General features: G+C 44.8%; 1 protein-coding gene across 1 annotated transcript in view; it reads right to left on the reverse strand.

The window, feature by feature from the left end:
• The window catches only part of ADGRB1 (adhesion G protein-coupled receptor B1), a 271,119-nt gene that overhangs the window by 77,724 nt on the left and 179,637 nt on the right, over positions 1-13,758 (reverse strand). Inside the window, exon 18 of the mRNA XM_072327390.1 lies at positions 4,970-5,111. Coding sequence (XP_072183491.1) covers positions 4,970-5,111 — 142 coding nt within the window. The remainder of the gene's footprint in view (positions 1-4,969; positions 5,112-13,758) is intronic.

Consider the following 13,758-nt stretch of genomic DNA (forward strand, 5'->3'; position numbering starts at 1 on the left):
TTCTCTATAGCACCCTTCAGGCTCAGGGCACTGTACAAATGAGGATGCATGCAGGCTTGGATGTCACCTGCAAGGGTGCTGCAGCTGGGGAAAGGGAAGCAGAAAGCAATGAAGTGATTAGCCCAAGGTCACGATTTCATCTGCAAGCACAGGGAAAGCTCTCAGTCCTGTGGCTTAACCAATACACACAGATACACCAACCTAACGAGCTCTTCACTAGACCTACAGTGTATGACAGGAGCGGTTTGACACCTTAGGAACTCAAACTAAGCAAAAGTGAAAACTTTCAGATTTTTGAATCAAAGAGTTAACATTGCAGCAGAAGCAGCATTATCCTTAAGGAAACCTGTGAATAACTGTGCGAATTTGAGAGCTGGTTATTCCAAAGGCATGCAAAAGTCTTTGTTCTTATCCAGACCCCAAATCTCAGGTGATCAACAACGGTAGAATATAAATGTTAAAATATTCATCTCCAAATAAAGCGCTCTGGTCTTATCAAAATGAAACGCTGCCATAATTTTCCATCGAAAGTAACATCAGCCCATTCCGAGCAGCCATTCTGACCCAGCCAAGATGCACACTGTGAGTCTATTCTCTATGCTTCATTATTTCCCCAGGGTAAAAAGGATTTTTTCTCCTCTGCTGCACAGACATCATTGGGATGTTTTCGGATAAAAAAAAAGAGAGAGAAAAAGGGAAAGATAAAAAAGTAAATGTTGTGAGTCGAGAGAGGAGCTCTGAACTCGTTGTCCCCTTAGGTAAAAGGTATACCACAAAATGTTCCTTGCCTTTGTGCAAAGTGAAGCTAACGGCATAAAATCCACTTCTTCTTTTTTATGTATTGCAACAAGCTGGGACATTGCATGTCACTGCTACGCTTAACCATCTCACCAACACATTTCCAAGTGAACTCAGTACTTGAATTTATACGCTGCCAGTTCTCTAAGAGCTCAAATTTAAAACTTGGTTGACTTCATCAAGACCAACCATGGCAGGCAGAAGAGAAGACACAAGCCAACTCAGACAAGACAGCCAAAGACTGAAAGACTGCCCTGCAAATCCTCATCCTCCTGCTCTCCTTCCTTCTGTTGATGGTGCTTGGACTACATAATCTCAGTGGTCTTTTCCAACCTTAATGACTTTATGATTCTCCCCATCTCCACCAAATTGCCAGGAAACATTGTAAAACACCATCATCAAACTGATCACATCTTGCAAAGGTGTAGTTCGAACATATGGCTGTGTCATTTCCTTTTGCCCTTATCATTCTCCCTTCCCTCATCATTAGCACTGCTATTATGTGGGTGTAGCATCAGAGTGCGTCAGTACCATTCCTATACCAAGCTGGGCACGAGGTAAAACCAAAATGGAAAGACAGAAGCAAAACCTTGTCTGTGTTCTTTAATTTAAGAGCTTTTAGTGTCCAGTGACAGTCAGACAGCAATCCAGCCAAACTAACAAGACTCTGTCTAATCGAAACAGTGGGATCCAAGGGAAATCAGACCCAGAGAAAGAGTTGAACTCAAAGTCCAGTTTGGGGCTGGGTCTGAACAGCACCATCATAGTTTAGGGGTGACTCTTTCCAAAACTGCTTTCAGAACAAGCCCATAACTCCATCACAAACAAGGAAAACTGCTTCCTTTCCCTATCACAAAAGCAACATGCAGGAAAACTTCATCCTTGGCAGCTCTGAATCGGCCGCCTGGGTAGCAACACTCATCCACTACAAACCTTTTCAGGTCCCTTTTCACTGCAAAGAAGCTGTGCCCGTAGCAGGGTTACAAATATTTCAAACTGCCAGGGCCAAAGATTCCAGAAGGGAGATTTACAGCAATAAATAATATTAATGACACAGGCGGACAGAGCTTCTTGTCTGGAGAGCTCCAAAGGCACATGAAAAACTGCACTATAAATGTCACCACTGCAGACACCAACACTGACGAGATGCCACCTCTAGGGAAGGCAGGCAGCTCAGAATGACACTCGGACAAGAAACCAGGAGGACCAGAGTGAGCAGTGCTCCGTAGCACTGACAAATGCTGGGCTTTACTTACTTAGGGGGAATTCAGGTCTTAGTTTTCCTCTAAGCACAGCCAAAGAACTCATGAACACATTGAGATGACTCCGGTCTGGGAATAACAAATTGTGAAACTACAACCCAATCAACAACCAGAAGAACTGGGAAGAGGATGGAGGAAGCAATTTCAGACCCAAACCCCAAAGGGTCAGCAGAGAGGTAAGTTGCAGATACAATAAAACATGCGTGAGGGTAGGAAGCTGCATCCTACTGAAGCCAAGTCCAATCTCAGATGCAAAAATGCCTGTGCTGATGATAAAGGGCTTACACCAATTTGTGATACCCAGATAACTCCCCAGACACCAAGATCTGAGGCTACAGTAGTATGTGACCATGTCAAACTGACTTTTTTTTTTTCCCTAGCTGCTTAGTTAATAAACTCCAGTCCCTCAGTGAACATAAAGTTAGCCCTGCATTAGAGAAAGTTCTGCGTTAGCTAAGCCACAGGCTTCTTTCTCTGTGCTTTCCAGCCCATTTCCATAAGATAGATGAGAGGAGGACCCTCCCTGGTTGCTCAGCTTCACACCTGGGCTCACTTATATCAAGCTTTGCCTTAAAACTGTGCCTGCAGCAGAAATCTTGATTTAATGCCCCTGATCATGAAACCCTTCTAGACTTCATTGGAATAAGTTGTTTGCAATGACAGCATAGTGTCCTCCTAGCACAGGACAAAGCTCACCCATCCATCATCCACTGTGGTCATCACAGTGTCCAGAGCCAACAGTTTAAGCAGCCGTAAGCTCAGGGTGAAGTTTGGAGTATTGTAGCTGCCAGATGCAGTACTGCAAAGGCATGTATGAACTATAGAATCACAGAATCATACAATGGCTCAGATTGGATGAGACATTAAAGATCACTGAGCTCCAACTCCCTTGCCATGAAGAGTAGTCACCCACCTGCCTGGCCTGGAATGTCACCAGAGATGGGGCATCCATAACTTCTCTGGCCAGACTGCTCCAGTGCCTCACCGTCCCCTGTGTAAATAATTTCTTCCTAACATCCAACCTAAATTTCCACTCTTCTAGTTTAAATTCATTCCCTTTTCTGCCTACCTGTGCAAGTACTCTGTCTCCATAATACTTACAAGCTCACTTCAAATACTGAAAGACCACAATGAGGTCTCCCCAGGGCCTTCTCTTCCTCAAGCTGAAGTATGGGACAGAGATCTGTAGGATATGGGTCTCAGCTGGTTCAGTCAAGCACAGCAGGGACACCTTGGGTGCCACCTAGGTACAATTTGGGTGCCACTCCTGTACCAGCATGGTTCCTTCCCTTCTGCACTTTGTTTCAGAGAGCAGAACAACTTCCCATGGGAGAACACTGCTGTAGGGACATCAAATGCAACCAACTCGAGTTGGATATGAGGGAAGATTTCTTCTCAGGAAAAGTGGCAAGGTATTAGAACAGGTTGATCAGGAAGGTGGTGGAGTCACCATCCCTGGAGGTTTTCAAGAAAGGTATAGATGTGGCACCGAGGAGAATGATTTTGTGGACATAGTGGGGATGGGTTGATGGTTGTATTCGATGACCTTAGCGATCTTTTCTGATCATCACAATTCTGTGATTCTATGAACTCTTTCTAAGTCCTTTCCAAGTAGGAACATGCTCCTACCTTCAAACCTTCTTCAACCAGAGCACTGCTTTGGAAATAAGAAGCTTAGTGCCTCACTCCATAGGACCCAAAGAGCAGCTCTACACAGGACTCAAGAGCCCACTTGGAGTAGCTGGACCTGCACGGGGTCCGGGCAAACACAACCAACACTGTGTCTTTAAAACCACTTCAGTGCAGATGTTGTTTCCATGGTAACTAGTGGACCAAATACATTAGTGTTTCTAATAATAAACCGAACCTTCATCTTGGAAAACGTGATCCCCCCCCCCCCCCTTCCCCTTTACCAACACCACCCTTCCTTTCTTCCTTTCCCCTCCCCTCTTGCTGAATTAAGCCAGCATTTAACAAGCAAGGCATAATTAGTAAATAATTGCCCGGGCCCAGTAACTCCCAGTGCCCAGCAGATGGAAGAGTGTGAAAGGAGAGGAGGGGGAGCTCCTCTCCATCAACTTGGGACAGCATCCAAAAAAAAAGGAAGAATTACAGGAAAGGGGGGGGGGGGGGGGGGGAAGTGCAAAGTGGAGGAGATCAGCCCCTTCGGATCATTGCAAAGTGGAGGAGATCAGCCCCTTCGGATCATCTCGGCAGTGCCCTGGGTGCCCCTGGAAACCACCCCATGCTCTGATTCAGGGTGCAGCCACCCCGTGAGCATTTCGAGGAATCTCCGTCCGAACAGCGGCGGCGGCGGCGGCAGCGGAGGCGGCGGCATCGCTGCGCCCGACAGCGGATGAAACTTCGCGCACACCCCCCTCCGCAACTCCCCCGTTTTTGTTCTGGCGCAGGGATCACCCCTTTCCCTCCCCCTCCCTCCTTCCCCCTCAAAAAAAGAGCCCTAAACAGGAGATGGGAAGATGGGAGACGTGACGGGGATGCAGAGGGGTGAACAAGCCTGAATGTGGGATGGGGATGATGCTTGAAATTAAGACACGTGTGACAATGGAGCGGGGGGGAACCCCCCTCCCAGGCATACACTTTAGCGGCGTTCCAAAATCACAGCGCAGGAGGAATGAGGAATAGGAAAGAAGGGGACATCAATGCAGCAGCATCCCCAGTCTGTCCTTCCCTCCCTAAGCTGCGGCCGGGGAATAAAGGCAACGGGGTGGGGGTAAAGGATGTAGAGCCCCCAGGGATAAGGGTGCTCGCTACCAGCACCACTTGGGCTTGGGTTTGTGCGCCTTCCCATCTCTTCTATTTTATCGTCCCCTTGCTCTTTCCCTTCCCGCCCAGCAACCCCTCCCTTCCTCATCGTCCCCTTTCCGCGGGTGACCGGAGGGACTCACCATGTCGGGGCTGAGCTGGGCTAAGATGGCGAAGGCGGAGAGCTTGTCACAGAGGCATTTAGTCCGGGAGGCGTCGAGCGGGACCGTTCGGCAACCGCGCCAGGACCAGGCGCCGGGCAGGGAGGCGGAGGCGGAGGCTCTGCTGGAGGGAGGCAGGGAGGGAGGGAGGGAGGGAATGGGGCGGCGGAGCAGGGAGAGAAGGAGAACGGCCGTCAGGGAGGGTGGCGAGCGGGCACGATGCCGCGGGGGGGAGGGGGGACGCGGTCCCCGCTGCCTCCCTCCCTATAGGATTGAGTGTAACAGTGGTCCCACCCCCAGCTCAGCTCGGGACCTGGCCCTACCCTAGTGCTGACCTTGTTTCTGGACCTGGTCTTGGACATAGACCCGGTCCTGACTTTGTTGCTAAACCTGGTTCTGGTTCTGATCCTGTTCCTGATCCTGACCCTGATCTTTATCCTGATCTTTAGCCTTATCTCGGTCCAGATCCTGTCCCTCATCCTGATCCTGATCTTAATCCTGATCCTTATACTGGTTTTGATTCTGATCCTTACCCTGGTCCCAGACTTACTCCCAATTGTGGTCCTATCCCTGGTCATGATCCTAGTCCTGACCCTGACCTGGTCCTGACCCTGCTCTTGACCCCAGCCCTGGTCCTGGTCTGTCCTCAAGTCTCCCACTCCACTCTGACCCCTCCATCATCCCCTCACACACACACACACACACCATGTAAATGCCCCTCTTCACATCCAGGCACTTACCTACCCCTATACCTTCCTTCTATCTCATATACCCCTCAGTAACCCTACAGCTCTGACCCAAATATCCCATATATATATATGCATAACCCTATAACCCTTTCCACACACTCCATATTGAGATCACAGAGTCATAAAACTATCTCACAGATTCCACACATGGATAAATAACTCTACAGCTCTGTCCTATGCAGACCAGTCCTATACAGACCACATATGCCTCTCTAAGCTTATAGCCGTGTCCTACACAACCCATACTCATCTCCGTAATCCTATAGCCTTGTACCACATACCCCATACACACCTCTCTAACTCTGTAGCCCTATAAAATGTCCTATATACACCTCTTTAACCCTACAGCCCTGTACTATGCAACTCACAGACACCTCCCTGCCCCTATAGCCTTGTACTACACAACCCACACACATATCCTTGACCCTACAGCTACATACTACACAACCCATACACATTTCTCTGATCCTATAGCCTTGAACCATATATCCCATATATGTTTGCCTAACCTATACATCATATATACACTTTCCTAACCCTACAGACCTATACTACACATCCCATGCATACCTCCCTAACCTTATGTCCACATCTTACATAACCCATATGCACCTTCGTAACGCTATGGCTGTGCCCCATATATCCCATACCCATACATTCCTATCCCCTATTATCTGACATAGAGTTGCAGAACCATATAGACTCGTCCAACACGCCATATACATCTCACTACCCCATAATTCTATCTTATCCCCCTCCATGCACTCTCCTCACCCCAAGTCCTTCACAGCACCATGCAACCAGGGAGGACCCAAACGCCTTCCTCCCTGGTTTTGGGAAAGGGGTCTGGGACATCTTGACAGTGTTGTCAGCAGACAGAGGGTGAGGAGAGCTGGAAAGACACTGAAGGGACAATAGCCCTGCTTTGTAACAGCATCCTTCAACAAGGAGGCAGAGCAAAAGGGCCATATGCCTTCACTGGAAGAGCATGGGTATAAGATGTCCTCCCTCCACATCTGACTATCTCCAGAGGAGGGGAACTCAATAAGAACGCTAGCAGCAAGCCGAAGGCAGCTCCAGATGGAGCCAAGCTGCTCAGCTGCCTTAGGTGTATCACAGATGGCCTGAACTTCGTGATGCTGACTCCAGCAGACCTGGCGTGAGTTGCTGAGTTTTTTGTTTCTCTTTTCCCCCAGAACTCATCTCCATGCACACACTGACCCATTCGTATCCCAGCGAGAGAAAATATCCATCCACTCCCATCAAAAAGAGGGCTGAAAGCAAAGAGAGGCTGGCTACGAGCAGGGTAACAGAGCATCAGTGCACAGCAATGATGATTTTGTTGTATCTACATGGATCCAATTTAACACCTAACACTGAGCCTTCCTGAATTATCATCCTTTAGAACTAAAGTGACAAAAATGAAAGGTGGGGTGGGGGAAGCCAAACTACTTTTGCTTGTAGGAGTTATCCTTCATAAGACAAGAGGTAATGGCATTAAGTTGCACCAGGAAAGGTTCAGGCTGGATATTAGGAAAAGTTTCTTCTTAGATGGAGTGTACGGGCATTGGAACAGGTTCCCCAGGGAGGTGGTGGAGTCATCATCCCTGAAGGTGTTCAAAATAGGTGGATGTTTGATACCAAGGGATATGGTTTAGTGGGCATGGTGGTGACGGGTTGATGGTTGGACTAAATGATCTCAGTAGTCTTTCCAATCTTAGTGATTCTATGATTCTATCAATAACATACAATCGAAACAGGTTTTCTTCCACCTGTGCAATCTCTTCTAAATGCCTGAATTCTATCGCTTGTCCATCCAGCTGATGGGATCCTGTTTTTCCTGGATAGTCAGCTCCACACTGTGCAATTCACATCGTGTCTTGGGGTTTGTCAGGATCAGATATTAACCTTTGATTTCTTCCGTGCATCTTCTGACCACATACCAAGTCATTCCCTTTCCTTCTTATAAGCTCCCTTCAAATACTGGAAGGCCTCTATGCATTATTCCTGGAGCTTTCCAGACTGAACAAGCCCAACTCCCTCAACCTGTCTTCATAGGAGAGGTGCTCCAGTCCTCTGAGCATCTTTGTGGGTTTCCTCTGGACTCCTCCAACAGCTCTCCATGGAGCTTCACCTACTCCCTTGGAAGGGACTGGCTGATTCTAGGCTGATCTCAGAGGGAATATAACATCTGCATTCTCCTCCATATGCATCACTTTTATTTCCAAGAACTGTGCTAACCAGTTGTTCTGTTTATTCACTGTCACCAAGAAAAGTGCCTTATTTACGACGTGTAAAATTAATGACAAATGCTGAGACTTTATCAAACACTTATGTACCCTCATATGAAGTATTAATTTAGCTTGACAAAATCTATTTTCCATAAGTTAATTGCTACTAATGCCTCTGCTTTAAGGAGTATGGTATTATTCAATTATAATCGTGGTGTTACCCGCAATCCCCCCATTTTTGGATGCTCTTTCAGATGGTGAGTTATTGTGCCTAAGACAGATGTGAGGCTGATGGCTCTGGAACGAGGACACACGGTTCTCTCCATACTTAGGGAACTTCCACTATACTCTTAGTGAAGAACAATGATCTCCAATTAGCCTTACCAGGCTCTTTTAAAACTCTTGCATGCAAAATTACTCAGTCTTGTATCTCTTAAAAATGTCTTCCTTTATTAGATGATATATGGCATTGTTTCTAGCAGCTGGTGTAATGAAAAGTATTTCATTAGCTTGGGTTGTGGATTAAGTAACTAGGCTCTCTTCCAGTTATAGAATATAGACATTTATTGAAATTTCTGCATTATTATAAATAAATCTGTCATTTTGAACTAGTAGCAGACCATTACCATTAGAATTTATTTTGGTTTAGTATACACTAAATTTTCCTTTTTTACTCACTTTAACAATCCTGAACAATAAAATACCTACTTTTTTTCCCCCTCTTATCTCCCCCGGGCTTTTAATTTGTACTGCTTGCTATCAATTTGTCCTTTCTCCCTATCCTTACAACCTTTTTTACTTTTCCTCTAAAACAAACTGCTGTTTTTGTAGTTATTGGCTTGTTTCTCTTCGCTCTCTCTTTTTCCCCCTATTCTGTTTGTTTTGTTTATGTGTGTTTCTTAATGCTGAGGCGATTTTCTTTCCATTTATGGTTCTTCAAAGGGCTCCTAATTATCTGTAAATTTTTCCTTTTAAACAGTCCTCCACGACAGACAGATGCATTTAAAGCTCTCATTCTCAAAGCACTGAATATGTGTACATTGACACATATATACACCCTATGCTCCAAGCAACTTGAGACTCTAAAAAGTGTGGATACAATTGTCTTTACATCTCTTTCAATCCCCAAACCCAGATTTGCTCATTTACCAGCTTTCACAGTAGAGCAGGACAGATCTGGGCCACGCATCAACGAAAGTAACCTCATCCAAAAAGGCAAAGAAAACAAAGCAAAAGTAATCAGAAAGTCTACTTAAATGGGAAACCCCAGGGAAGGTATCAGAAAACAAATAACTCTCCCTAGATGCTGTGCCCAGTCTCACATTCTTGTGGCAGTAAAGCTGACAGCGCAGCAATGAGTGCAGTATTGAAATAAAGTCTGTCCAAAGCCAAAGCCACATTTGGCATGGTCTGATCTTCATTTCTTGATGCCCAGGGAGAGCACACAATGACATCCAGGCCAAGAAAAATATTAAACAACAACACAACAAAAACAACCAACAATAAGCAAATGAAAAAGAAATCAACACATACACTAACAGCCCTTTGTTCTTGTAAGATCTGTTCCTATGCCTGCTTATTTATCCCATTGCATTCAAAGAAATCAATTGGATCAAAGCCATGTAGTTTTTCTCACTTTACTATAAATCACATAAATGATGGGTTCTGCGGGACATGCTGAGTCAGAAACTTGGTGTAAATTGTCTCCGAATAAATCCAGCTATACCATTTAATAGAAATGAATCCACCCATCATTGCTACCTGTGATTATTAATTGATTATTACCAAAAATCAAGTGCTGGATGATCCAAAGAGGATATTGCATCCATCCCCCTGATTTTAAATTTCTTGTAAGAACTCTTTTTTTTTTCTCTTCCACTTTGTGAATCTGTTTTATTACCACTTTCCTTAGTCTTTCAGTCCTTTTGATATGAACACCTTCATGCCCATTAGGGATCTAGCTCAGAGATGGGCTGGGGAAACTTATTTGCTGTTAGGAGAACATGCTAGGAGTATCACCATCCTATTTTCACTGTGTACATGCCATGACATAGCAAGAGGAAGGCACAGTCTTCAAAGTATTGAGCAATGGACTTCTTGGACATTGTATCATCATAAGAGCAAAAGGTTACCTAATCTAAAGACCTAGTGAATACTTCATTTACGGCATCCATGCAAGGTGCCACTATTACTGTAATCCTATGGGACTAGAAATTCAGGAGAAATCCCATGTAGGAAAGTACTCTTCTCAGAAAGAGGTATAATGCATTGGAACAGTTTGCCCAGGGAAGTGGTGAGTCACCATCACAGGGGATGTTCAAGACATGCGTAAATGTGGCACTGAAAGATAAGGTTTAGTGGGCATGGTGATGATGGGTTGATGGCTGGAGACAAGATCTTTGTGGTCTTTTCCAACTTCGACGACTCTAATGCACATATAGTCACCAACAAACTCCTGAAAATACATTATTCAGTTGTAACTGGAAGGCTTCAAAATCAAATCTGTACTGAAATCACATGCATAATGACAATTGTGTGATTTTGGAGTGTTCCAATCATAGAATCATAAAGACTGGAAATGACCACCAGGATCATCTAGTCCAATCATGGCTACCGAATCATTGAGACTGTTCATCAAGATTTGCTGTGGTTGGCATATTGAATGCCTCCAAGAGGTACTAATGGGATCTCTCCATAGTCCAGGAAATAATGCCTGAAGGAGTTTTCTTCTTTTGGGATTCAGACAGAGTTCTGTCCAGACAAGGGTGTGTAGGATCAGCTGACAAATATTAGCAAAAGCCTCATAGTTCAAGGTAGATTTCATATCTTAAGTGGTTTGATCACTGGATTTTGTGATACAAGGGTTGTTTCACTAGGATCTATTCAAGGAGATACTATAGCTGCCTGCAAAACAACTTCATTACGATCCTGATTAAAAGCAGGAGGAGAAAACAGGATTGTAATGAACAGGTCCTTAAAGGGAGTTCATGTGCGTGTTTGCATTTGAGAGCCTTTGTGTACAGGTTTCATCTGTAGATCAGCGCTGAGCCTTTATTTTCTCAGCAAAACCTTTTATTCTGCAGAAAAGTACACAGGGTTTGTAATGGAAAACCCCTACTCATAGCTCAGTAGCAAAGGAAAGGAGCGGGATTTGAGTTATTCGCAAATATTGAATTCAGGTACACTAATAAGGAAGCAGAATTATTTCCAAGCAGTCTCAAGAGGAGAGGAAAGAAAGAGGAATTGTACTAAAGGGAAAATGTGGGCAGAATATTAGAGAATGGTACAGTCAGACTGATTATAAGCCAGTCAAAGAGGAACTGTAGAAATCCCCAAACCAGACTGATGTGAAAAAAAAAACATCGTAGTGGGAAGGTTAGCAAGAAACCCAATGAGTTTGTTCTGTCTCTCATGTCTATGGTCATATTTACCTCCTGTGTAATTCCAGTGATGTTCCACAAGAAATGTTTCACCATATGTTACAACATGGCTATGAATGTTATTTGAGCACTTGATGGGAAAAAGCAATTAAGCCCCGTCTTGTAGATTTAAAACAGTTGCTAAGCACGTGCTTAAGGACATTCTTAAATAGAATCACTTTTTCTGAATAGGAATTTGCACAAATGAAGAGCCTTTGTTATGGGAAGAGGAATGGAACAGAAAGAAGCTTCAGAAATAGGGGATATATTTAAAACATAAATAATATAAAAGATCTCCAGAGGTTTCTTCCAACCTCAGTGGTACTGTGATTCTCTATTACTCCCTGCCTCACATGGGCTATTTCCCCCCTTGATAACCAAGCAGGTCATGCAAGTGCTTGGCGTGGATCCAGCTGGCAGATTATTAATTTGAAGAACCAGAGATGAAGTCAAAGCTAATCCTTTTTGTGGGATTCCCAAAAGCAATTTTCATTTCCAGCCAAAAGCTGCCCCAGAGCGCCTTTCAAACACTTTGGCTCTGTACAATAGCTTGGGACAAGAATGTACAATCATTTTGCTGCAGTGACTGTATCTTAGTCATAGTTTCTGCAGGACCTCAGGGCTGGATTACAAAGTGGATGGATTTCAGGAAGAAGGGACATGAAAAGCTTTGTACCTTTTTTTCTTTAAAAGACAAATAAGACATATATGTCTATATATACCTAGATACATCCACACACATATATATATATACGTTGCCTGCTAAAAGAGTTGTAAGAGGTCGCACACCTCATAAGTAAAAGCAGAAATAAATTAAACTTCAAGCAAAACATGGGCTACAACACACAAGTCAGTCCAGTTTTGCTGGAGTAGAACCTACCCTCCTGGAAAAAACATGTTTCTGAAATTAGAGTGCTTTACCCCTTCAGTGATGTCTGTGTAACCCTCCTAAGGACAGCACAGCAATCTGTCTGAAAGCTGAAGCTCCAACACAATACTTGCTTATCCAGCATTTTCCTGCATTCATTTCAAAGAAATCAAGTGTCCTATTAGAATCATAGAATGGCTTGGGATGGAATGGACCACCAAGAGCACCTAGTTCCACTCCTGCTGCTTTGGGCATGGTTTCCATCCACTAAATGGTGCTAGAACAGGGGAGGGAAGGAGGGAGGGAGGGAGGGAGGGAGGGAAGGAAGGAGGGAAGGAAGGAGGGAAGGAAGGAGGGAAGGAAGGAGGGAAGGAAGGAGGGAAGGAAGGAAGGAAGGAAGGAAGGAAGGAAGGAAGGAAGGAAGGAAGGAAGGAAGGAAGGAAGGAAGGAAGGAAGGAAGGAAGGAAGGAAGGAAGGAAGGAAGGAAGGAAGGAAGGAAGGAAGGAAGGAAGGAAGGAAGGAAGGAAGGAAGGAAGGAAGGAAGGAAGGAAGGAAGGAAGGAAGGAAGGAAGGAAGGAAGGAAGGAAGGAAGGAAGGAAGGAAGGAGGGAAGGAGGGAAGGAGGGAAGGAGGGAAGGAGGGAAGGAGGGAAGGAGGGAAGGAGGGAAGGAGGGAAGGAGGGAAGGAGGGAAGGAGGGAAGGAAGGAAGGAAGGAAGGAAGGAAGGAAGGAAGGAAGGAAGGAAGGAAGGAAGGAAGGAAGGAAGGAAGGAAGGAAGGAAGGAAGGAAGGAAGGAAGAAAGGAAGGAAGGAAGGAAGGAAGGAAGGAAGGAAGGAAGGAAGGAAGGAAGGAAGGAAGGAAGGAAGGAAGGAAGGAAGGAAGGAAGGAAGGAAGGAAGGAAGGAAGGAAGGAAGGAAGGAAGGAAGGAAGGAAGGAAGGAAGGAAGGAAGGAAGGAAGGAAGGAAGGAACTACTATTGATCCAGTTGCTTGATATATGGAAAATTAAACCAGAGTAGGAATATTAATTTATTTTTTTCCAAAGGCCCTTAACTCCAGGTGGTTTCAGCTGATTTACTTCAGAATTGACACAAGCAAAATGAAGAGAGCAATGATTTAAGAAAGGATTTAGGACCTACGGGAGACAAGCAATCTTTGAGATTTTCTCCAGGTCCTTTTCTTTTTATTGGAAAGGGAGGGAGGGACAGGAAGAGAAATTTGCAAGGAGGTTAAAAGCAAAGCCTTCTCCCAGCTGTGAATTCATAATCATGGCTAACTGAATTGGAACATTTTGCAGGGGATAGGGTTACTTACTATCTACGAATTAGCCACAGAAAAAAAAATGAAGCAGTCCATATGCGGCATCCAGTCTGAAACCTTAATTAACATAAACAATGTTAAAACGCACAAAGAAATACATATTATCATTGAAATAAAGCATATGGCTGGCTAAATAGCCGTAAGATTATCTGGAGATAATCTTTTCAGGCACCATAAATACAGCTGAT

This window comes from Excalfactoria chinensis, chromosome 2 (genome assembly GCF_039878825.1).
Source record: "Excalfactoria chinensis isolate bCotChi1 chromosome 2, bCotChi1.hap2, whole genome shotgun sequence".
Classification (NCBI taxonomy): Eukaryota; Metazoa; Chordata; class Aves; order Galliformes; family Phasianidae; genus Excalfactoria; species Excalfactoria chinensis.